Here is a 27,186-nt window from a genome sequence, read left to right as displayed (position 1 = left end):
ATTGTGTGTTTTAGGTTATGTCTTAAAACATTTAGAGTAAGTAAATAGTGCTTCAAATATTATACTTTTTTTCATCTCTTGCACAGGCCACCCAGTACAACCCCCGCAAAAAGAAGTCTCATGATGCCCAATCATTCCACTCCTTTCAAAAAAATGCGTTCCACTACAGACTATGGGGGATGGAATAGGCCCAGACCTTCCACCCTGGCGCAGTCCCAACCTCCTCTGCAAGGGTACAGACTGACTTATGTATGCTTGCTATCAAGAGAAAGCAGAATAGCAGGATTTAAGTTGGGTCTCAAGTAGGGCTGGGGCGGTATGACCTCAAATTTATATCACGGTATAATTTGTTGCACGGATGGTGACTATACATTTTTTCTTAAAATTTGTAGTCCATTAATTTTAATAGAAGGCAATCTGCACCACTGCGGCTAATCTACCGCATTCGGCCGGATATGGATGGGGTACGGCAGGTGTGTCGCATTAGTTGAATTTTTTCAGCTTTTGAAGTGCTTTCACAAAAGAGCTAATATGTAACTTTAAACAGTACATTTATGGGATCACAAGATCTTCAATATTTGTCGTGAGGTATCTATAACAAATTATTTAATGGCTGAATACTCGATTCTGATAGCCTACAATAAACATTTTACAATTCTAACCAACCTGGTATCTTTGCTTGCATGGCAACACTCCTCCATGCTGCATTTTTGACATTTGTCTCTGTAAAAGTTGTCATGAAAACAAACGATAAAGCCAGAAAATGATTCTATATTCCGTCTGTGCTAGGGATGTAGATGATGTATCGATTAATTGTCCCTACAATGATTGTGGATGGTAATTTTATGTTGAGACTAATTAAATTTCTGGAATTCTCTACCGTGGTTAGCATAATAGTCATTATCCATCTCCCACACATAGACTAATTTGTGGCGGTGCGCCACAGAATCAACACCGGCCGCCACATATTGCGTTTCGTAATTATTATTTTATTAACACTATTTAGGTTAAAACATGCTGCATATTTGTTCTGCTGCATTTACTTTCCCTTTAGAGAGCAATTAATTGGTGCGTGATTTTGTGTTATAGCCTATATTTTTTTTCCTACTAGATGTGCTTTATATCTTCCGTGTCCAATCTAAAGCTCCAATCAGGAGCTGTAATAACTGTAATCACCATGACAACTCACTCAACGTTGGCCGCAACCTCTGTGGGTAACGCAGGTTGTGTGTGTCATTCACAACAACGCAGGGTAATTGATTTGCTAACGGTAGCTAGCCTACCTGTTTTTTCCTTAGCAACAATCATTGCGTGACAAAACCCAGCAAAAAGTTGTTTCCGAAAATCGCAAATTTCATACAGAATGGACTGACAAGTACGCATTTGTGTTGCCGGTGAGGAGCACACTACCGATGTGTTTAATCTGCAATGAGACGGTTGCCCTTGTCAAAAGTGGTAGAGCTAACGTGAAATGTCACTATGACAAAAAGCATAGACACTTTGCACAAAATTACCCCAGAACTCTGGCCTATGGGACAAAGATGCCCAGGGGCACTGGCACTGTGCCCCTGGGCCCCTGGGCACAGTCGATTTTGAATGGGAGTCAATGGGAGAGGTAAGGGCCAGAAAAGTAAACCATAGTTCGTTCCGGACCCTGGACTGAATGGAAATTTCGTGAGTGGACTTTTTGAGTTTCTAATTGAGTACCCCTGTTTTAGGAGAAGCCGAACTTTCCCTGCAGTCTTAAAGGTGACATGACATGAAAACTTCACTTTAGGAGGTTATTTAACATTAATATGAGTTCCCCTAGCCTGCCTTTGGTCCCCCAGTGGCTAGAATTTTCGATAAGTGTAAACCAAGCCCTGCGTGTTCTTCTCCGCCTTTGACAAAATGAAGGCTCAATTGCGCTGTTTGAATCTCCCCCTAGTGACGTAGATAGGGGGAAGGTTACCTCCCCTCTCTCTGCTTTGCCCGACCAGATCATCTGGCCCGCCCATGAGAAACTGAGCTACTACCGTGCAAGGGCGAGTGCGATATCGGTTTTTCCTGGAGAGACATCATGGCGAGCAAACAAACGAAGCATAATAGTTGCTCAGTGCTTGGATATACAAATGCAAGCACACATCTTCTTTTTTGTTCCTTCATCCGAGCCTCTGCACAACCCGTATCTTAATTGTATTTTCGCTGGAAATGCGCCGACACAACTTTCCAAAGTGTTGTATGTCTGCGCCAAACATTTCCTCAACTTGAGCCAACTCAAAGCTGGCCTTGCTGAAATTAAATTCTGGATCATTACCAAGTCTCCTTGGTCAAGCTACAAACCTTGGACAAGTAAGTTAACTAACGCTATATCATTTTGTTGCTTTACTGTATATGGTTACCTAGCTTGCTACCCTTAGAATGTGGCTTTAACATTAGCTCTGCAGCTAACAGCTGAGTTACTGTTACTAACGTAAAGATAAATGGCATCAAGTGTGTGTGTGAATACAAACGCTGTAACGCGAGTGTTGTACACTTGGAACTGGATAACCGTTCTGCTGTTGGTGTTATGGCTCGCGATATCCGCCTTTCTCCACATTGAAATGACTGTGTGCACCTCTGCAAACCAGGGTGATCAGATGAGAATGGCTAAATTCGAGGCATCTTACAGCAACGGGGGCAACGAGCCATTACGATACATCCTGTAAACATTAGCGCATGTTGCCGCCCCTCTCCTCCTCATTAGCATTTAAAGCTACAGACACAGAGACAGCGCGTTCTGAGGAAAGCTGATTGTGGGACTACTTGTAGTGGCTATAATTCTGCACCATGGCTGAATTTCCGGAAAGAGACTTCAGATACAGTATTAGGGGACAATTAAGGCTTATATAAAAGCATCCAAAACAGCATGTCATGTCACCTTTAATGAAATCTCCTACTGTCATGGATTTTATTAGGAAGATGACCAAGGCATACACAAGCAAGTAGAACAAACTACCTCTCAAAAGTAAGAACCTACAGGCCTTGTCCTTCATTGATCTTGTGGCGAGGGGCCATTCCCAGGCTGTTACTCAGCTGAAGGAGTTGGCTAGGATCATCAACATTTAGTGCCGTTACAGGTGGCCAGGAAGAATAGGAAGAAGCCGTAAAACCAGAAGAAGTGCTATATCATTTAATAGGAGTTTGTCTAGGAATATAAAATGAAATTAAATATTACAAATTACTGTCAGTGTAATTTGATCTTCAGAATGTAATTTTACTCTGTGCATATAGGGGTAGGCCAGGGATGTCAGGGGGTTGGTGGCAATGTAAGTATATGGATATTTGCCACGAGGCGAGGGCTTCAATTAACTCTCTTTTTTGACCATACATGTGTTTGCATCCCTTTTTCCCTGCTCTCCCTCCGTCTCTGTCACTCACGCGTCTTTCTCACATACACACGGTCACAACGTCAGCACACGTTAGCAACGGTGTACACCTACGCCGTTCTAGTAATACCGACAGCTACATCAGCGAGCCTTCAGCATTAGTGCCGTAGCTAAAGGTCTAGGAAAGTTGAGGCTACTTTTCGCTAGGTACCTAGGAACATGTCTTAATTGAAGGTTCCCCTTTGTACTCTTTTTCTGAAATGAAACAACCCTACCCCCCTCCACCCCGCCACAAATAGCTTTCTAATCTGTGGGAAACACTGATATAGTACACCAAATACATACCGGTATATTTCTATACCATTCATAACGTCCATCCCTAGTCTCAAGCACATTATTTGTGAACTACAGTGGTTGAAATGCAATTATCTCAATTACCTCCATGCATAGGGCAAAGTGTGATGGTATGGTTTGAAATAAATAATTTATAATCCTGACTGCAGATTCTCCAACCTGGGAAACACTTGCTACATGAATGCCATACTCCAGTCTCTCTTTAGCCTGCCATCCTTCTCCAATGACTTACTGAAGCAGGGTATCCCATGGAAAAAGGTCCCAGCCAATGCACTGCTTAGGTAACTTCATCAAGTCAATATGTCTGTAACTGACCAGGAGCTATTTTGTATTGATCACTTAAAATATCTGGAAGGATCATTCAGCCCCTCCCCATCTACAATCTGTGCAGGCGTTTTGCCCACTTGCTGGCCAAGAAAGACGTGTCTTGTCCAGAGATGAAGAAAGACCTGTTGAGGAGGGTGAAGAGTGCCATATCCTCCACAGCAGAACGCTTCTCTGGATACATGCAGAATGTAAGACTCCTTCTCACTTTATTTTTGTTGAAGTTGGGGATAATCACATCAACAGTCCAGCCTGTTGTACTACCCAGGAACACAAACACACAAATGTACACGTCTTCCTGCCTATGCAAACGTCAATATTTTATAAACCTGTTGATACCATTGGGAAAATGGACAGGTCCATTGAGTCAATGGATAATTGACTTTTTCTGTAGGTCAGGCCTTTAAAAATGGGGGGGGGGGGAGGAGAGAGAGCTTGTGCGATAGACAAATGCGTTCTGCAGAGAAGGGAGACTGGCGTTGGTCATGGTTTGGAATGGAAGGGAGAAAACAGGACAACAGCGGATATCTCTATTTAAAAACTGACTACGTAGTCAAGGCAGCAAGTGTGTGTTGCTTAGGCGGCCGCCTTTAGGGCTGCAGCGATTAGACGACATTATTGACAACGTCGACAATAAAAAAAGTCAACAAATATTTCTGTTGTCATTCTCATAGGACCTATTTTAGATGCCTGCAATCAGAATCAGAAGGGAATTTATTCGCCATGAATGTTTGCACAGACAAGGAATTTACTTTGGCAGGAAGGTGCATACATTAAATATATAGGAATCTTGAAACTTAAATATGTGGACTAACTATACAAAAGGTATGTGCTTTAAAAACAAAATGGTGAGAGTCTTGAAAGTATATCTGCCATTGTTATGCATTGCAATATTTTCTTTTGAAAATGGAGAAAATACTGATGAAAAGAGTATCTTATTGACTTAAATACATTTTAAAGCGTTAAAAGTATTATAAAATGAAAGACTGAGAATCAGAAAGTTTGAATTTAGAACAATTAGAAAATATAATGATAAAGAGTATATTGCATAACAGTTATCAATACCATAGCAGACAGAAGTATGTCAGTAGTATGAAGGTGAAAAAAAGTGTTGCTTTGAAACCAAAATGGTGAGACTGTGTTAAAAGTATATCTGTCATTGGTATGCATTGCGATATTTTCTTACTGTTGAAAATGGAGAAAAAAGAGTGAAATGAAAAGGGTATCTTATTTAATTTCATAAATGTTAAAGCGTTATGTTACAGCTCAATGCTCTTAAGACAGTCACCCCCATTACCCTGTGCAACCCCAGTCAACACTGAGTCCTTTTGATTGAAGACAAGTTCCTTAACCTCTGTTGTCATTATCGCCGATAAAAAGTAAATACTGTTACGAAGCATTTGTTTGTAGGTAACGAAAGATAGACAGAGCTAGTTTCGACGTTCTATGGCAGCTATGATGACAGTCGTAGCTAGCCTTCTAAGCACTCGTCACTAGAATGGCCATAACTTTATAACAAAAGATCATATTTCAAATCTGTCTGCTGTTCTACATTGCCCACACAATTATGTATATATTTATCAACTCTAACATGGCCTGTATCTTGTATTGAAAGTGCTTGAAAATTAGCTTGTCTTATGTGTGACTGAGAAAACATATCAGTCAAAGCAGGTCGAGCGGATGTCGTGGGAGAATTCCTACTGTATTAGATTTACTGCTTCAAATTGAAAACAGAAGATACTTAGAGTAAAGACAAGTTTCTTAACATCCGTGTTCAATATCGTGAATTAAAAGTAAAAACTTTTCAGTTACGAAGCATTTGTTTGTAATATAGCCAGCAGCTGTAAGCCTTTTGTGAACCCCGATTTGGCTGTTTGTGACGGTCAGCTATAACAGTGTTGAGCCTCAATTTTTTCAGATTTCTGTGAAACTTGCTTAAATAATCATGATCTAGCTAGATTTATTTACACTTTAAGGTTAATGTACATACCTTGTTTGGCCAATTTGGTCGATTGTGGAAAAAAAGTGGAACTGTTTTTAGTTATGGAGAGCCATCGCGCTAGCTTGAAATTACATTATCCCACTCATCACTTCAGTGGTCACAACTTTTAAACAGAATAGTCTATCTGAAATCTGTCTTCTGTTCTGAATTCATGACAAAATTACGCACATTACACTCTAACAGGTCCTCCATCTTGAATTGAAAGTGGTTAAAAATGACGTTTTCTTAAGTATTAACGACAGGGAAGATTTGTCAGAATGGCTCCGTGAAATCGTCTTGATAAAGGATGATTTGCCTAACATAATCACATAAATATTTATATCATTAGAAAGCCCTACATCTTTTCTTCAAAATGGTATCAACATTTCAGGTATATTATTTGAAAAAGTCTGCATATTCAGCCTAGAAAGTGTATAATGGTGTAAAAAATTTACTCGTGAGAAACAGTTCTGTCAGTGCATGATGTCACAATTGAATTTGACTTGAAAATTCTGAATCATTGAAACCCATTCATTTTTTTTAAGCACTTTAAACTTTAATAACTTAAAAACGTATCTGCGAGAAAAGTAATAGCACACTAAAGCAGTTCAGACTTTATCAAGTGAAGTTTGAACGGTGTTTCTACCTTAAACAGTGTGAAAGGAGTAGGCGACGGAAAAAAGTGGGAGGAAAATTAATAATAACTAGAAAAGGCTGTTCCTGCGAAACAGCAGTGAGAATGCTGAAAACCTGTATGGGGATAGCTGACCATGCTAAAAAAGTGAAAGTGTGAAAATGTTCAGAGTTATAAGCTGAATCTTCAAAGCGACTGAAAGGTATTTAAATAGGGGCTTGAGCTGGACGAAGGCATAAAACTACAGAAAAGAGAAGAAAAATGCTCAAAAAAGTGAACAAAAATCAGAAAGAAGAGAAACAATGCATAAAAATGTGAACATTTAGCAAAAAAATATTTCCTGGAGTTTCAAAATACATGAAATGTATGTCAGAAAGGACCTGCAGCGAGATGAAGGCAGAAAACAGAAGAAAATAAGAAAAATGCTAAACAAAAAAGGGAAAATTTCAGAAAGATGAGCTGCAGGAAAAGGTGAAAATTTAGCAGAAAACCAGTTGCTGAAGTCTGGGTGAACGAATTTGAAGGTAAAAGGACAACACTGGAACGACTTGAACTTGCTGGAAAAATGTAGCAACCGCTGGTCATTGGCAACAGACTGGCAACATTTCTAAAATACAATCTCAAAACGGAGGAGAAACTAATCATGCGTGCCTGCACACCCAGTCCTGTTCAGACACTTAATTTAAGATGACATCAAAATAATAATTCATAGTGCATGGTTGCCGATGTTGTCGTTGTCCCTGGTGAGTTTTTTAATAGTAAATAACAAGATCATGCTACATCTAACCAGCGGATCATTTCTTGCAAGTGTATCAAAGTGGTATGTATTAACACCGTAGGCTTGAATAATAACCGAAGGCGTGAAGCTAGAGAAGATGCAATGAAAAATGTCCTACATAAGTAGATCTACTACTTCAAAGACAAGATACTTTACATCTGTGGTAAAAGTAAAAACTTTCCAGTTACAAAGCGTTTGTTCGTAGGATTAACGCCAGCTGCAGCAAACACCTACCCCAGACCTGTTTTGGCTGTTCGTGACGGTCAGCTATGACAGTCAAGCCTCGATTTTTTTTTCTTCAGATTTCTGTAAAACTTGCTAAAATAAAAACGATCTAGCTAGATTATGTACACTTTAAGCTCAAAGTACATACCTTGTTTGGCCAGTTTGGTCAATTGTGGAAAAAAAAGTCGAACCGTTTTTAGTTATGGAGAGCCATCGTGCTAGCTCGATTGTGAGAAATGTAGCTAGAATCCACACCTCAAACAAGTTAACCTAAACGCAAAACTACACGTCCAATCCAAAAAATAAGGATAATTTCCGAGACCCAAGACTCTGCCGAAACCATTGATATCCTTTGTGTCTGTGCGGTCAGAAATATAACTCTTTTTGCAGTTTCCAAAACGTTACCCAATTCTGCTTTCATGGTGTCTGTTTGGTTGCCACGGCAATGGAGCAGCTGTACACGCTAACGAACTGGGCAGAGAGAATGACACATTTAGCTAGCATCCACACCTCAAACAAGTTAACCTATACGTCCAATCCAAAAAATGAAACCAGAGATGTCCTTTATATGTCTCTGCGGTCAGAAATACGACTCTACCTGCAGTTTCCAAAATGTTACCCAATTGACCGTTCCCCAGGCCACGCCCCCTTAGTTATTGTTGCTACGTCCGACACAATTCCCGGAACTGTCAACCCAAAGCCATGGCGAGTACGGGGATAAGCGCTACAGCTGTCAGTGTGAGTGAGGATTTTTTGAGTGATACCTTTGCGATATCTTCCAGATCCAGGCAGAAGGGACTGCAATATGCAGTGGAAGGATATATTCAAAATATTAAAATGAGCAACGAAGGGGAAACAACAAAAATCGAAGCCAAAGCAAAGCATACAGGTCTCAAGTAGCCTTGTCTGGCCAGGCACTTGAACAGCACTTGAACAGGGTTGGGATACTCAGGAATAGATCGCCCACTCACAAAATTCTATGAAGATCAAAATAAAATAAGTTTATAATGTTTTGTTTTAATGGATTGACGTTTTGTTCAACATTGATACATTATTTTAAGCTCTTAGCAACTTGCTGGCGTTCGTTGGCTTGCTCAGCTTGCAATTTTACAGACATTAACATTTTGATTTTAACATTAACTAATTTGTTGGACTCACTAGTTATGCACTAGTAGTGGTAATAATACTAGTTTACATTAACCATAACTGTTTGGGAATTGGGATGTTCTCTCGACTAACATCTTAGATATTGTTCGCTATCAGCTTAACGCTAGCTAGCTACCTTGGAGCAGACATGCTACTGTATATGTTTGGTGATGTTCTCTAAATTAAGTTGGGAGTGGGGTCTCCCACACTGTTTTATCCACCGCCGGCACCTTCCCTCTTGAGTCTTCGACTTTGTAAATGGAAAAAATACCACACCTCCCTCTAAGCTTTTGGGATATCTAGTGTCAGATCGACACGTCCCATAGGCACACCGTTTAACCATGTTGCTTCTGAGTCAAAGCTTGACGGACCTTCTTCTCTTAGTAGCGGTTGCTAAGGTACAATTGGACGAGGGCCGTTCTAGGGAGGAGTTTCGGGAACGGTCAATTCTGCTTTCATGGTGCTTGTTTGTTTGGTTGCCACGGTGATGGTGCAGCTATGATTGCTAACACGCTGAGGGCAGAGAATAACCAACATTTACCTAGCATCCACACCTCAAACAAGTTAACCTAGACGCAAACCTATACGTCCAATCCAAAAAATTAGGATATTTTCCGAGACCCAAGACTCTCCCGAAACCAGACATGTCCTTTATATGTCTGTGCGGTCAGAAATATGGCTCTACAGGCAGTTTAAAAACACGTCTACTTTCGAAATTCTCTGACAAATTTTACCCACCTCTCCATTGAAGTTAGTGAGAGAATTTGAAAGGCTGCTCTCGCTTCAAGGCTCAAAGCTGAAAATCTGTAAATGTGAGCTCTTTAGTAGTTACATTGGCTGAAAGAGGACAAGTTTTCCTACATTTTAAGGTATAACTTGTTTCTGTAAGTTAAACTATATGAACGTCAGAGGAATATGTTTGACAATTTAGTTGAATATCAGAAAAAGAGCAGCCAGCAGAGTGTGCCACTCTGCTCAATCATAAAAATCAAGGAGCTAAATTTAATTTGCACAAAAACCTTAATTCTTTAAAAAGTATAAAAGTGAGATACCAGAAGTCATAGCCATCATCTCCTGAAGGAGCTGAACGTTTTGATACAAAAATTGTGGGAATCGGTGAAAGTATGCAGGACTAGTTAAAGGCCAAAAAACGACGGAAGAACTGAGAAGTTGAAAAGCAATAGTGAGAATGCAGCATTAACAGCATTCTCACAATAAAGAGAAACAGGAAAACAATAGCGTCCTTAACAGCATTCTCACAATAATAAGTGTGCAGAATAACAATAGTGTTTTTGCTTGCAGCAAACACACTAGATATAAAATATAAGTAGCCATAATTTATAAACTAACCTAAAAATACAGATAGTGCTAAGAGAAGGATACTATAGGGCAAATTCCAATGTGCAGGGTGTCATTGTGCAGATTGTGATTTAAAGTCAGTGTGAATCCTTGGCTTTGTTAAAGTGGCCAACAGCGGATGGGAAGAAACTGTTCTTGTGGCGTGAGGTTTTGGTCTTGATGGACCGCAGCCTTCTGCCGGAGGAGAGTAGCTGAAACAGGGAGTGTCCAGGGTGGGAGGGGTCGGCCACAATCTTCCTCGCTCGCCTCAGGGACCTCGAGGTGTGCAGATCCTCGAGGGAAGGCAGATTGCAGCCGATCACCTTCTCAGCAGTGCGGATGATACGATGCAGTCTGCTCTTGTCCTTGGCAGTGACAGCAGTGTACCAGATGGTGATAGAAGAGGTGAGGATGGACTCAATGATGGCTGTGTAGTAGTGCACCATCATTGTCTTTGGCAGGTTGAATTTCTTCAGCTGCCGTAGGAAGTACATCCTCTGTTGTAAGTGAGTGTGCTCCAGCTGGAACTAAGCAAGATGGCCAGTTTGCTACACCAGTTGATAAAAAAGCATTATGGGGTGTTTTAGGGGTAAAAACACCTACGGCCAGAGTGTCACTCACCCATTCTTACACACACACACACACACACACTTGCACATACTAATAAAGAGAGATAACATAAGAATCCACATAAAGGTTAATTTGGCTCCTACATACTGGCCCCTGTTTTTATAGGCAAAGACAATTATTTACATTACAAAGGAGCCATTTCTGTTCGCAGTTTAGGTATTTTCAATCATTAGGCAATCTTATAATGATCTCAAAATGTTTACTCAAATGTTGTCGATAATTTTATAAGTTCCCTTGAATAGTGAAATAAATCAAAGTCTCGAAGTGAAGAAGTCCGGACAAGTCAAAAAGTCCAAAGGTTGTAAATTGAGTCCAAAGGTTGAAAGTGTTGACCAGTCAAAAATCAGGCTAAGTCCAAACGCTGAAAATTATTTTAAGTCCCAACAAGTCATAAATGAGGCTAAGTCCCAAAGTTGAAAAATAAACTACGTCCAAAACAGACACACTGGAACTCAGATTCTGAAGCAAATGTTTATTCCAACACAGTAAAAAATGTATCCAAGGGAGTAAGCTCCCAAGAGCTGACTGCCCGTTTCTCTCCGGACAGGCCCTTATATACTGTATTTTCTCGCTATTTGTGTCATTTTTGTGCAAGCACAAACCATTGTTCTCTCTCATATATATTTATTTTTTATTATTGTTTATTTTCGCGCCCCCAAGGCTCAGTCAATATTTGGACTACATAGACAACGCCTGTGTCAAAATGTTCTTTTTGGTCTTGATTGCGTTGCTTGGATTGGGATTTACGTTCCGTTGCACAGTTTGAGGTTACAACGTTTTTTGTGGCGACAAAAGTGCCTTTAGTCGACGAAGGGTAATCTGTGCTAGCTACGTCACCACGTCAACACACGTTAGCAACGACGCATGGATACAACGTGATAGACGTTCTAGCACGCAAATTGGAGTTTGGATTAGGAGTGAAAAACACCACCCCCAAAAAATCCCAACCATTTGGCTTTGTTGTGAAAGCGATTTCGAGTGGAACTGCAATCTCAAATTTTAGATTTAGGTTGTGAAAGTCTTTGTAATTTGAGCGAATGTGGGTCGCCCGTGAGACCGCCTAGTCACAAAAAAACTGAGAGGGAAATGTTACGACGATATAACTATTGTGAAGACAGCCAGGTGGTGAGATTTTAATGTAGGTTGCTGTAAAAACGTTGATTTGTTTGCTACGTGAGAGCCCAGTCAGCCTCCATTGACGATTGCGGCAGCAACAACAGTGTTGTTGGTCTGCGTCTGATGAGTATTTTCTTAATTTCGTAGCAGGGTCAATTCTACATCCAAAAGGAGAGCACTGTTTTAAAGATATAGCGATCGCGAAGACAGCCAGCGGGTCAGCATATTTTTGTTATTTGTGTAAAACCTGGAATTTGAGTGAGACCGGGTCTTGTTTTGACGTTAGCCTCAGAGTCACAGACTCAGCTCGCCCACTGGCAGTGTGTAGTAATAGGCTACAGTACTGTCTTCAATACTACAGCTATGGCTAAACTTTTATGTCTTATTACACGGCTGTTCTTAATGCTGTAGAATGCTCCATTCACTTGAATGGGGCTTCCCAACGTTCTGCGATGAACACTTTTCTCATATTTGACCGTTGCTTTGCATATTTGACCGCTGTCAAGGGAAGTGGCCTTTTTGCCTCGGATTCACGTCTTTCGTAGCACTCCGCCAGTTGTCCGGTAACTTTTCAACCCCAGCGTACTCTGTTGCTTAGCGAAATCAGCTGATTTGAAGCCTAAAGGCCGCACGGAGTCGGACGGATTGGTTGAATTTATACTACTCCGACAACTCAGCGTGCTGAAAGCAATTTACAGCCAGAACAATAGATAGCGCTGCACTGCGATGCTAGCTAGCTTATTGAAAAGTCGGAGCATATTTACAAATGAGCCGTTTCATCAATAAAATAAGCACATTTTCAGCAACTACACTGCCCATTTCTCGTCACATTTTAATTCAGATGCTGATTTACATGTACTGTTTAGCTGAAATCTGAATAGTAAAAACTTACAACAATGGCGGTCAAAGGATTCTCTTTTCTTGTTGGTTACGGCAACCTCGCCTCCGCCCCTGACTCAAGCCGTTCCTTGGGGTTCCTTGTTTCAAAGGGTGTTCTTAATGAATTATGCAATATGAGTAGGCTAAATGCTTGAAAATATCACTAGAAGGGAAAACGGACCCACCTGCAACCGACGCAAGCAAGCGCACCCTACAATTTCCCAATAAATTGTACTCTCTCTAGTTTGTTATTGGTACAGTACAGTAGGTCATAGATACATTATGCACCCTTACATTATTGGTCCCTTGTCCTGGGGTTTCAGATGACAGGTGTTTTCCTAATACAACGTCAATTCTCCCAATTTACGACTAGTGCCATTGGCCCAATGACAATTCTCCCAATTTACAGCTAATGGTACTATCCCTGAACTCTGCAGTTACAGATATGAGTGTGTCTCAGGGTCTCAAACGTGCCACTTGATTTATAGTTGGGGGCCTCGTGCCTGTGAAAGTAGATGCATATCTTCAAGTGTTTTTTTCCCGCATTCCTCAGCCCCTAATATCCAGATCTTTACACTTTGGGCTTAACATTTTCTACCGGTTTGTAGTATTAATAATAATCAATCAACAGCTTAACATATGGGTTCCAGTAATATAGAATATACAAAAAATATGGATCAAAGTTTCATTTTAAATCAGATGAATCATTAATCATAACATATCTTCATCATTACAACAATGTGATATCAAATTCTACGTCACAAAAGTGAATAATTTCACTTATCTTGAACTTTCGGGGTTCATGATTTTACCTTACAGTCATCACCCATGAGCAATAAGCAGATTTTGGACCCTGGCCTCTCCAGTACTCGTCCTGGTTTGCAGCTTCACCACATGGACATGGCCTCTGGCATCATGCTTGGCTTCTAAGACTCTTCCTACTAGCCAGGAGCTGCGAAAAGTGTTGTTATATGCTATCAGTACAATGTCGCCTGGGACAAAGTTTCTTCTGGTTTTTGACCACTTTTGTCTTTCCTGGAGGAGAGGGAGGTATTCTAGCAGCCATCTCTTCCAGAATAGCTTGGCTATGTACTGGACCTGTCTCCAGCTTCTTCTGTGGTAAAGGTCAGAACTTGAAAAGACTCCAGGGGGCAGAAGTGGGTTAGTTCTGTACAGAAGTATATGATTAGGAGTTAGGGCTTCTAAATCTTGTGGGTCATCAGATACTTTTGTTATAGGCCGGCTGTTGAGAATTTCCTCAACTTCACAAAAAACAGTGGTTAGGCCTTCATCGTCTAAAGTTTGCTGCTTCAGTACTGAACATAGGACATGCCTTACCATTCGGATGAGGCGTTCCCAGAGGCCCACCATGGTGAGAGGCAGTGGGGGGATTGAAGCTCCACTGAAACCCCTCCTTCCTCAAGAGTTTGTTCGATCTTTCTGTGTTCTATGGCTCGAAGGGCTTCTCTCAGCTCTCTTTCTGCACCTACAAGGTTAGTGCCATGATCCGATCTCATGTGTTGTGCTTGGCCTCCTTGACACAAAAAACGTCTGATGGCATTGGTGCACGAGTCTGTGGTTAAAGATCAGGCCACTGCTTTGAGCATTCTGTCCAAAAATCTAAAATGCTATATGGACCTTTACTTTTGCGTTAAGTCATTCTGAGGTAGCTAGCTGTTCCATAGCCTAGCTCACTAGCATCAGAGAAATGGTGGATCTGGCTGTGCACCAAAATGATGTGGCTTGAAACAGCATGGTACCTCAAAGCCTTCATGCAGTGACAGCTTACTGTTCCAATTTGTCCACTGCTCAGCTGGAGTGTGGGGAATGGTCACGTCCCATCCAAAGTTCTGTCGGCATAGATCCTGCAACAACAATTTAGCTGGCAAAGTAAGTGGACACAGAAAGCCTAAGGGATCGTAAATTGAGCTTACCATGGGCGGGGTGCCCCTTCTGGTAAGTGCACGTTCACTGATTGTGATGTTGAACTTAAAGGAGTCACTTTGCACAAACCATTGAAGTCCTACGGCTCTCTCCATGGGCAATTGATCCTTGCTCATGTCCAATTCCTTTACCTCTTTGGCTCTGTCCTCCTGTGGAACAGTAGCAAGGACGACTACTGTTGCTTACCCACTTTGATAAATGAAATCCTCCTTGGTGACAGACTGGTGAGGTTTGAGATCAGCTTTACTGCTTCTTCTGTGGGCACAGATTTTAAGCAATCATCCACATAAAAGTTCTCAATTATTGTCTTTGTTACCTCAGGTGGGAAGTTGTCTGCATTGTCCTGTGCAGTTTTTCTGAGTGCAAAGTTACAAACAGTCATTCAAAATTCTGTAGGAGCATCATCCACATTTCCTTGTGGCCACCAAAAGAAGCGTAAAAAGTTTATCACTTTCTGTCACTTTGACCTGATGGAACATGGCCTGTATGTCTGCCATCAGTGCTACTGGCTCTTTTCGGAAACGTGTCAGCACTCCTATCAGTGTGTTTGTCAGATTTGGGCCTTGAATTACTTCACAGTTGAGGGATGTTCCCTGATATGTTGCACCTCAATCGAACACTACTCTGATGGTCTTCTTCTTTGGGTCATCATGGGTGATATACTCCATGATGAGGGATATACCAAACTTTCCCATCAGTTCTGTTCACCTTTGCTGGGGGAACCATTTCAGCATAGCCCTTATGAATTATATCACTGAGAAACTCTCTGTACTCCCTTTGATAGTTCAGATCTCTTTTGAACTTTTCAGATTCAAAAGGCGTTGCTCTGCAATCACACGGTTGTTAGGCATTGTCACCTTGTCAGCTTTAAAAGGCAAGTTAATGCAGTAGTGACCCTCTATCACTTTAACAGATTCATTGGCAATATTCAAGAACTTCTTGTCTTCTACTGACATTTCAGTCTTTTCATCATAGACTCTCATTGAAATCAGAGTTGTATTGACTCACCAGAAGTTCTTGCAGGTTAACCAGGGAGATCCTATTAGTAGTCACTTTGGCCTTGTCCACACCTTTACTGCATCCTCCCAATGGACCATTGACTACCCATCCCAGTAGGGTTCTTACAGCATAGGGCCCATCTTTTTGTGAGTTGATCACCTGCCAGGGTTCCATCAAATTTGCTGCATTCAAGCCAATGAGTAAATCAATGCCAGTCTAGTTGGAGTTATTGGACTTCGCTGATATAAGGCCATTTCCTTAAATCCGCCTGTGTTTGGATGTTGTCCTTTGTCACTGGCATAGACCTTTAAGTGAAGACTTCAGGTAAAGGAAAGAAGTTGTTGCCTTTGAATTCGCTCACTTCTAGACCTGACACCAACGTCCTCTTGACAGGCCGTTCTTGTTGTTTTTATCAAAACAGTTGTTGGTTTCCCTTCCAGGCTCAATTTCTGTGCCAGCCTGTCCATGCAGAATGTTGCTGAACTGCCCGGATCGAGAAAAGCATACGTTTGAATGATCCTGTTGCCTTTCACAGACCTCACTTGAACAGGTAAGATTGAAAGTGCACATTTAGAGTTCCCGGCCCCATTATGCCAATGGGCGTCTTTGATGTTCTCTGGTAGCTCTGCTGACTTTGTGGTCTCACCTTTGACCTGGAAGTTGATGTGAAGCACACTGGGATGCATTTGGTTGCAGATGTTGCATGACAGATGCCCTGCATGGTAGTCTTTGCTTCTGTGTCTTCTACGCAAGCATCCAAAACAGAGTGCCTTTTCCTGTAAAAGATTCAACTTTTTCCTGTGTTTTCTTCTTGAAAGTCAGAGCAGTGCTCCAGACAGTGAGCACTGTCACAGCAGAGGCATGGGGATTTGACATCACTGTCCATGTTTGAAGTCACTGGAGTAGTTACTGCTGCCACATTAGCTGCATAATTAACCTTGGGCCAAAACATGGTCTTGCTTAGCTCGGGACTTTTACTCCTACTTGCAACTGACTCTTAGATATCTCCAAACACTGGGTTGGAGCATATCTTTGCCTGTTTCTCAATGAACTGTACAATATCTGCAAATGTAATCTTGCTGTTGCCGTTCAGTTTCTCCTGAGCTTTAATCCTCTACTTATCCCTAAACTTAAAGGGTAATTTCATGACTAAGGCTTTCAAGGTAGAGGCAACATTCAGTTCATCCATGTAATCCAGCTTTGTCATGGCATTACAGCATCCTTTCAGAAACAGAGCATACTAATTCAAGGCCTTTGGGTCTTCAGGCTTCAGGATAGGCCAACTAAGAGCTTTCTAATTGTAAGCGGTGGAAATTATATACTCATTGCCGAAATGTTCATGCAGCAAGCGTTTGGCTCTGAGATAACCCTGATTTCCGTCCATATGCTGACAGCTTTTTACTAGATTCCTAGCTTGGCCCTTTGTATATTGTTCATTTTAAAACGATTTGTCTTGTCAACTGTCTGTTTTACCCTCAATGTCATGATCAAAGGAGTTCATAAATGACCTAAACTCCAAGATACTGCCATCAAAGACGGTAACCCTTTTAGGTGACAATATAGATAATTGCTGCTGTCTAAGAAGTATAGATGTGATTTCATTTTGTCTAATCAAGATCGCAATTAGATTACTGAGAGCTACATTGTCCTGTAATGACCTGACCTGCTCTTGTTCAGGCAGCATAGGACCTGTCTGGAAGATTACAAGATTGTCAGCCAGCGGTCTGTATTGTGTACTGAGCTCAACTTTGTCAGAGTGATCAATGGATTTCTCCTTAATAGGTTTCAAAACAGCATTACCTCCTTGAGTTGCACGATCTGCTTGCAGATTCAATGCAGACTGTGACCTTTGTGCTGGACCTACGGCCTCTGGGGTTTCCTGGAGTAGCCAATGTCCTATGTGGTTACCCAGTTTATCTTGTCTGCTGCTTGCTTGAAACAAATGTACGTGTTTCGTTCTATCTTTTGGTCAAACAATCCTTCAAGCATATTGGTTGTGTGAGCCAGTTGCAGTGCGTCCATGTTTACAAGTTTTAGGTTCCTTTCCTCAAAGTACGCGTTCATGCCATCAGCTGGGGAAGAAGCCACTTGCTCCTCAGCACCAGCATACACTGCAAGCTTGGCATTTGTAGCAGACAACTCAGCCTCGAAATTCAAAGCCTTCATTTGCCTTCTAATTTCTTCTGTCTTTTGCTAAAAGTGGTTCTTTTTCTTCTAAAGCATGCCTTTCTTTCATAGTAGCAGCCTTGGCTAAAAGTGCTGCTCTCAGCTTGTGATACCAGACGAGCTGAAGATGAACTTGATTTTGAACTTTTAGATCCCCTACTAACTGAAGAGATGCTGTCCTTGGGACTAATTTCATATTCCTTCTCTGTTGGAAGTGCAACTGCTATAGGACAATATTTAATACCATCATCAGCCCTTGTCTTAAACTCCTCAATATTAATCCTCTTCGGTTCATACTACTGTCCTGTGTCTGTGACACATTCGTCCTTTGACAAAAGCTTTTGATATTGTTTGTGCAATTCATTAAACTCCTCCAACACCTCTGTATATTTCTGTAAGTTCTCCTGTACTTGCTCCAGGTTTGCTGGATCAGACATGAGTTCACTCATCTTATTCATTTTGCGAGTCAAAGCAGCCAATTTATTCTTTCTAACTTGCTTTGCTTCTTTCTTCTTATTTTCTAACTCAAACATTTCCTTTTGATTTTTAGAGGCAACAGGTCCAGAAATAACAGCTTGGTCAGCCATATTAGAAACTGAAGCTCCTTGTTAAACTTGACAAACTTAAAAGTCCCTTTTTCTTCAAAAATATAACTCGATAATATTACTTTTTCGTATTATATTCCGTTTTGTGACACGCAACAACATCAAAAACAATGGATAACAGTTTAAATGTTTATTACCAACAAGCAAATTGCACAAATTCGTTGAGAAAACTCCCCCTGCAAGATGGCCTTTAAGGTGCTTTGCTAAATTTGTTGTTAGCACCTTTCTTTAGCACTGCTCAAGCATGCTTGTATCCTCTCTTTTTTAATTAGCTTCAAATGCAAAGTATTTCCAAACAGCACTCCTGCTGCTTTCTTTGTGAACCAAAACCATCTGCCATCTTTAACATTAGAAGCGCCAAGCCGATTTTCCCTACTTAAAGCATGGATAGGGGTTAAATTACCCCTGCATCTTCAGACAGAAGTTGTTACTGACACGTAATGATCACTTGATGGCTCTTCTAGCACGGAGCAAAGGCAAGCTCATTAAATAAACTTGCTTTCGTCAATCAGTCATTAATTTCCGTGTTAAGGCCTTTGCACACTAAGTGCGAAATGTTCTTATAAAGTTTTTTCGCAATCGTCAGCCTCAACATTCGGTGCTTTTGAATTGTAAAAAAAACCCTCAAAATGCTGGCTATGGATGCAAAAAACGCAGAAAATCGAACCCGATGCAACCATTTTTTTGACGGACGAAAGTTTTGGAGGCAGTGTGTAAAGCACGATTGACATAACATTATCTTTTAACGTGCAAACATTTCGGACACAAATTTCAGGCTCAGTGTGCAAAGGCCTTTAGTCGATAATCATTTTGTTAGAGCGTTTGTTGTCTAGCCCTTTAATCATTCAGCAAAATGTAATTTATTCGCTTAAGAATGTCACACGCGTTTCAGGTCAAACTGCAATTGGGATGAATGAATGTGTAGCCTGACATTATCAACATTTTATAGTCGGCTGACAATGATCACTTCGATGTCTCCAGTCAAAAGTAGTGTAGCGACACGGCAAAGGATGTTATAGGTTAGCAAGGGTCAAGTCTGTCAGTAGCATATATTTACACACAACGACATCATAAACATTCAAGGGTCTGATAGATCCAGTTATCCTGGGAAAAGTTATTGACGGACAACACAATGAATGATATACTGGTTGAGAATGTATTTTGTGGTTTCATGTAGGCTATGCCTGTAACATTGAGTCAGGCTGTAAAAATGTATCGGTATAGGCATGGGCGGAGCAGGGGGCGTTTCTTTTGGGACTTGAGCCCCGAATATTTTCTCAGAAGAACAGAATCTGTAAGGTTAAAATTCCTTTGGGTTGTCATTTTTCCCATGCGCATTCTACGCACCCTGACGGTCACTGTAATTGTTGTATTATAGTTCATAACTTATGAAACAGAGCAGGCTATCTGTTGATATGATAATGGTTAACATTAAATGCCAAACTGTAGGTAAGTGTAAACTGTAGCTTGTGCTTTAGTCAGAGCTAGTTTGCTAGCTAACCATTGCAAAGTTGGCTAGGTTTGAGCCATGATGAGGATCCACTCCCCCACTAAATTGCATAGTAAACAAACCAGACATGCAACAAACTTACAAATTAATGTCTGACTGCACAGAATAACAATGAGTCCAATGTAATGTTTAAGTTACATAAAGCAAAAGAACAGTATTTTGCGTTCAAATTGCTGCCATATAAAATTCAAAAGTAGGCATGGCATCATGCTTTTGGTGGTAGGTTACGTGCTGTTCCACAAAAAACATATACAATTGATGGATAAGGCGCCGGCATACGGAGACAAGTTTTAAGAGTTAATAGCTGCCTCATTACATTTGTTATACATAATGCTAATCATAAAATAATCTTCACCACAGTCTCTAATAGAGCTCAGGGGTTCAACCACCCGGGGAACCATTTTATTTATGCTTACATTTTTTTACACATTGTAAAAAGTTCCAATTGAAAGTAAGACTATAGCATTGTCCAATTATTACATTTTGATTAAGTCATTTGTTTTGTTTCAGTATTGAGTAATATGATACTATCAGTATCAAAGTCCACATTTTTGTATCGTGACAACTCTATATACTCATATAATGTGTCAATATATGCTAAATGTATTTATTAGGTGTGTTTATCTGGTTTACAAAAAACATTTGCTTTTTACCATTCAAATTATTGTTCCCGCTGTCATGACAAAAGAATTGCACTTAATTTTTGCAAGAATTGCATAACTTAACTTATTCATCATTTTGCACATAATTATTGGGTCGGTCTATTAAACTATACATATTTTGCGAGACATATAAATATTATTTAGCTAAACCTTTTCTGAATTACAGACTTGTGCAAGGGAACCGTTGTGACATCTGCTGATAGAAAAGTGAATCGCAGCCTTGAAAGGCAGGGGAAAAAAATTGCAAGGAAGCAGGGTCCTGGAACCTTATCGAGTGCAAAGATACCATTTTTATTTCTCTACACTGACAATGAGTGAAAGGAGGCAGGGCTAGATGGGCATGACAGGTGTCTGTGAACTTGCTATCGGAGTGAAAAGAGGAAGTGCAGATGGTATGAGTGTCCATAGTGCCGAAAATGAGTTTTGAAACCCTTTTTTCAAATATTCAGAATTGATATGTCTCAAAATCTGCAATCTTTTTGACAACACAATAATTTTAGTAATTTGCATTCAATTAAAATTTGATGGAGTTGGCAGTTTAATAACAAAAGGGCACCTTTTTATGAATTGATCTGGAATGTTAAAATGTATAGGAACCCTGATAAAATTCCTGAACACCCACCAGGACGCTCATGAGTTCCTGAGCCAGTGTCTGGACCAGCTAAAAGAGGACGTTGAGAAAGTCAATAAGAGCTGGAAGAGTGAGCCGGCAGCGGTTGCTGCTGTGTGGGAGGAGCCACAGCAGTTTGCAGCACGATCCAGAGATGAGACTGACTCCTCCCGCATCTACACCTGCCCTGTGATTGTCAACATGGAGTTTGAAGTGCAGCACACCATCACCTGCAAAGGGTGAGTTCTTTACCTGGTCAACGTATATTTACAAAAACACATTTTATTGTAAAAGACTAGAATTTATGTAAAGAAACAATATAAATATAAGTCTTAAACTGCAGTATATAACATTCACTGACTGTGCCCCATGCTTATTTATAGTTGTGGAGAGGTGGTCACCAAACGAGAGCAGTTCAATGACCTGTCTATAGACCTGCCACGCAGGAAGAAGACCCTTCCTCTAAGATCTATCCAGGATTCGTTGGACCTTTTTTTTAGGGTGCGTATCCCCACATTGGGAGTCCAATAAAATGTCACTTAGCTTAAGCTGTAGGATTATGGTTTACATTTGTTTGTTTTTGTTTTTTTAGATGGAGGAAATTGAGTACTCCTGTGAAAAGTGCAGTGGGAAGACTGCAACAGTGACACACAAATTCAGCCGACTTCCTAGGTATGCAATACCGATTTTTGTCTCTAATTGAGACTCAGCACTTATAGAGGTATTTTAACACTAGAAGCACCCTACTTATAGCCCCGCTGTCTTCAGACAGGGACATTGTTCGTTACAAGTAACAATCGCTAGATGGCGCTTCTTGCACGGAGCTAAAGGCAATGTCGGAAAATGAACATTCGCCAATCTGTCATTCATTTCCGTCTTGTTAGTTGATTATTTCATTAGGACGTTTGTTGTCCAGCCCTTCAATCATCAAGCAAAATTAGATGTATTATAAACAGTGTTGGGGTAGTTACTCAGAAAAAGTAACTAGTTACAAATTACTAGTTACTTCAAAAAATTGTAACTAGATTACTTTACTAGTTACTGCATTTGAAAAGTAACTTCACCTACTAGTTACTTTACTTTAAAATGTTTTAAAGCCACAAAATGTCCACATTTACCGCAAAGATACATGGACAAACATCATGGCCCTTTCATCACTTTATTTTTAAATTTTTAATTAAGAGCATCTCTTAGCCTTTCCACATAGTGTATTGTAATTGTAAACATGTAAAACAAAATGGCATATAAAACTCAGCCATTCACCCTGTCCACACTGTCTGACCAAAGAAATATGCCTCACTTTAAAATCTCATTGAGTTGACAGCAGTTGAAAGACACCTCTCGCCTGTAATATTTTTGTCCTTTCGAGCAACAAAGTTAAAATAATGAGAATATTGCCACTGGCTGAACCCCCACCTTCTCCGTCTCACCCATTTTCCCGCTTCCCTCCTTCTACGCCAACCTAGTATCAATTATGTGATACTGGATTGTCAATAGGTGCGTTCGACTTCATGCAGCGCTGGCGTCACCTGCAGCCGCCTGCAGCCCGGCTGACTTGAAGCAGCCAATGGCATTGTCAGCTTCAAGGCAGCCGACTGCAGCCGGCTGTCGGCGCCGCCGGCGCTGCATGAAGTCGAACGTCACTATGTCACTCAAATCGGTTTCTGTGGCAACGGTGCCCAGACAAGGAAGCACACAGGCAAGCATGCAAGCGCCATTAAAAGAGAACTTTTCGGACTGGCAAAAATGGCTTGGGTAACGCAGGAAAGGAAAGTGTAGTTACCAATATTTTGAGTGTAATGCATTACTTTACTTTGTTACCTATAATAGTAATATTGTTACTGTAATCCGTTAATATGTAACTCGTTACCCCCAACACTGATTATAAAGGATGTTACAAGTTGCAGGCTAGACTGCAGTTGGTATATAAATGGGTAGCCCAACATTATCAACATTCTATATCAGGGGTTTTCAACTGGTTTTGTCCCAGGGACCACCATTCTTACTATGTTTACCATGTTCCTTTTATTTAAAAACCTCAAACAAATCCAGATATATCTACTTAAAAAAGTCTGAAAAATGTAATTATGTGTATGTGAGATTCTGAACATTAAATAAAATCTATTAAAAAAATTATTTAAAAAAATACTAGAAAAATCTGTGTAAAAAAAAAACAGTTGATTTTCAGTATTGAAAACTTTTAAATTATAATTAAATTGCAGTTTGTAGTTGTACTGCACTCAGAACCATATGTACATCAATATATAACGTTCATGACTTCTACATGTACAGACATGTAGCTGACATGTTGAGAGAGTTTTAAGTTACGGTGATCAATAACAATCAACATAAATTGGGGCTACAACTGAAGAGGGAAGATGACAAAGTAATGCAGAATATGTCACAAATGATTATCATGTGTTGAAATATCAAAGCGAATTTATAAAAAACAAACAAACAATGAACATCAACATAGAACAATCAACATAGGCTTGTGTCGCGGACCCCCTGCAATGCCGCCGCGGACCCCCTGCAATGCCGCCGCAGCATATATTTACACACATGGACATCAGAATTTTCATGGTCTGATAGATCAAGTTATCCTAGGAAAATATATTGTTCTTTATTTATTGACAGGCCACGGTCCAAGTATTGCCAAAAAGACCGAAACGTATTATTTTGGAACTTTTAAGCTAGAAGCTACGAACTCTACTTGCTCTCCTGTTTATCCTGCTCTCAAATGATTGCTCCCTGAACAATAAATTGGACTGTGGCTTGCGTGTTTACATCATCACGAAGTGGTGCAAAAACGTTATGCTTGTTTCTAATTAAGCTACTACTCACTGGTGGAGTTGGACTGTCATGTTAGCATTTGCAGTTTGGTTCTCTTGGTTCAGACCCCAACATTTTATTATAGCCTACATTTAGTCCTGATTTGCTAACAGAGCAATCGTATCAAAGTTTGTTTTTATTGAACCAAACCTGCCCAGTGTGAACACACTTGGATTTTAACACAAGAAGCAAAAAAATAGATTTTCGTAGATGTGTGTATTATCACCACGTATTTTAGTATTTTCAAAATCCAACCGGGAAAAGCTAAATTAGCCCCTTAGTTTTGCGCGTTCCCGTGAGAGCGAGTGGTGTCCCAATACTCTTTTTGAGCTAGCGGTAGGGCTAAGACGAAGGGGTATACACCACTTAAAACCAAGTAAGATCGGGAGCTTACTTGAAACCTGGGGTTATGTGAATACTGCGCAACAGGCAACAATGGCGACCAGATCATCTAGAGAGTCTGATAAATGTAATATTTTTGGCTTAATTTATTGATGAAAAAAATTGACAGTCTTGTTTTGCGGTATGCACAGTCCTGTACATATATATTTGCGACCATTTTCCTAATTGAAACGTTCCTAAAATTTGCTAGTTTGGTACGCTAATGTTACAGTGCTAATTTGCACAACAGTCCCGCATTTCTCTGACCAGCATGTCTACAGTTTTAAGTAAACTCCATTAGGAGCGAATTTTGTTTGATATCAGTGCATAACACTACTTGCTTTGGAGATATCGATACGTGCTAGATCAGTGTTTCCCAAAGACTGGGTCGCACGCAAGAGATTTTTTTGTGGTCGCAGGGCTCCAGACTGCGACCAAATGGTCGTTTTGCGACCAGTTTTTGAGACAGTTCAAACATTTTTTACAAACACTCGCGCACGTGCGACTTACACATTTTGAATTCATTGGGTGTGCACAATGTCAGCACACGTTAGCAACAACGCATAGATACGACGTTCTAGTCAGACAGCGATATCAGTGTTCCTTCTGTATTAGTACCGTAGCTAAAAGTCTAGGAAAGTTAAGGTTATTTTTCCTATAAGGTACCTATAAACCTAGCTAAAAGTCTTGGAAAGTTTAGGGTATTTTTCGCTAAGTTCCTACAAACGTCGTAATCTGCCTGAAAAGTGGGTTCCCCTTCGTTCTTTTGGTGAGCAGTTTCACGAGCCCTTGTTACCTGGCGTCATGGAGCCACTAAATACCACTAAATACTTATTTAGCACTAGCGCACTACTGTATCCCTGCCTGTGTTTGACCTGTTGCGCTGTTATACTCAGCAAGTATCGTGTTGTGGTGTCGGAGGACTGATTGAAAAGTGCATCATACATTTAAGTCGTTTAGCTAAGACTTGCATGTACTGTACGTAATGTCACATTTATAATGTATTTAAACTCAAGCTTATATAGGTTGTCGCTGTATATCAGATGTAAAAATTACAGTAAAAAAAACGGACCCATCTGCAACCGACGCAGGCACACCCCACAATTTCCCCACAAATTGTCCCAGGTGCGATTCCAGGATCAAACCTTTAGGGGGGCTCAGCCCCCAATGAGAATGTGACATGAATACAGTGCCTTGCAAAAGTGCTAAATGTAAACCCCCTTGCTAATATAAATCCCTAATTTCACTGGATAACAATTGATACATTTATGTATTATTATGCAAAATATTGAATGAAAACACTAAGGATGTCCATTTCTTCATTAACTACCTGCATCAAATGATAATAAACAATATATTTTACAAATAAATTCTTTTTAGGGGGGCTGAGATTAAATTTAGGGGTGCTTGAGCACTCCTAAAAGGGGTCTAAACCATTGCCACAAAATGTTACCCTCTCTAATTACATTAATAAATGCATTGCAGATCAATATAAGGTGTGCCCCTAAATGTTCTGCTTGCACTCCTAAAATTTTCAGTCGGGGGCTACTGTGCTCCTAGTAAAAAAAGTTAGTCCGGAGCCCTGGGTCGCCTTGTCACGATATGCATCTCTGCCAGTGGCAATTTCTTAAACAAATTTATGGTCAAATATTTACTATTGTTAACATTTTAAATGCGTTAGAACACATTCATGTTGTTTAATTGCAACTTGTTTAACTACATTGTATCTTGTTTAACTTATGGTTCTTCCCTTTGGCACTTATTTCAGTTGTTCACAATGTGTGCTTCATGTTTTGGCTACCTGGAATGCTTTGGGGCTATCTTGTTGTTATTAAGAGTGACCTATGCACTTTGTAAATCTCTCTCTTGGAAGTCGCTTTGGATAAAAACGTCAGCTAAAGAATAAATGTAAATGTAAATATACAGTAGGCTAGGCTAGTGTTGTAGGGGTGAACTAGCCAGTGAGCTCGAAAATTAATGTAAAATATATATGATTTAGGCCGAAAATGAGCTTTCCCTATTTGAAAGACCAGCAGCCGTCTGCGCTTATTCAAACTCATGTTGTTGCGCTTATTGAGAACTTTGATCGCTATTTTCCAACAGAGAGGTATGCCATTCTAAATGATAAAAGTAGGATGCAAAATCCCTTCGAATTTTAGAGTCCTGATACTTTGCTTGAGTTGACGCTTAGTCCTGCAGAAGAAACTGAGTTGTTGCAGCTCAGCTGCGATCGCACTGACCCTATGGATCTGTGACCTTATCGTCATTCTGGATAAGCATTTCGTCAGAATATCCTGTCCTCAGTAGGGCCAGTATTTCTATGCTTATTCCTTTCACTACCACGAATGTGCGAATTGGGATTTTCTGTGCTAACAAAAATGAAGACAAAGCACAAATACAAACTGAATGCTGCTCCTGATATGCATGTTGCACTTTCCTCCTGCACCCCGGACTGGAACGCGCTACAAAAACCCAGACAGGCCTTCCTATCCTTTTAGCAATGTTGAAATGGTACATGTTTTGTATAATTTGTAATCTTTTTGCAAATATTACATATTTTTTTCCAATATTTCTGGTTCAATTTAATGTTGAAAGTAATAAGAAATGGGCTATGTTTTTTTTTATTATTGCCTATATTTAATGTCCAATAAGGCACTTATTGGATAACTTCTTTAAATATTGCTGGTTCAATTCTTCAGCAAGAAGTGATCACTCAGTCTGAGAT

General features: G+C 40.3%; 1 protein-coding gene across 8 annotated transcripts in view; it reads left to right on the top strand.

Moving 5' to 3' along the window:
• The window catches only part of usp37 (ubiquitin specific peptidase 37), a 134,806-nt gene that overhangs the window by 45,273 nt on the left and 62,347 nt on the right, over nt 1–27,186 (top strand). For all 8 annotated transcript variants that reach the window (XM_084688387.1, XM_084688389.1, XM_084688382.1 and 5 more), the window contains 6 exons: nt 87–233; nt 3,851–3,982; nt 4,093–4,216; nt 21,264–21,487; nt 21,632–21,749; nt 21,841–21,920. In XM_084688387.1, the coding sequence (XP_084544513.1) occupies nt 87–233; nt 3,851–3,982; nt 4,093–4,216; nt 21,264–21,487; nt 21,632–21,749; nt 21,841–21,920 (825 nt within the window). The remainder of the gene's footprint in view (nt 1–86; nt 234–3,850; nt 3,983–4,092; nt 4,217–21,263; nt 21,488–21,631; nt 21,750–21,840; nt 21,921–27,186) is intronic.

The sequence above is a fragment of the Hypomesus nipponensis genome, chromosome 23 (genome assembly GCF_054491055.1).
Source record: "Hypomesus nipponensis isolate SF chromosome 23, ASM5449105v1, whole genome shotgun sequence".
NCBI classification, from domain to species: domain Eukaryota; kingdom Metazoa; phylum Chordata; class Actinopteri; order Osmeriformes; family Osmeridae; genus Hypomesus; species Hypomesus nipponensis.
Note: the sequence above shows the minus strand (reverse complement) of the source record. Positions and strands in the feature narration are given on the sequence as shown.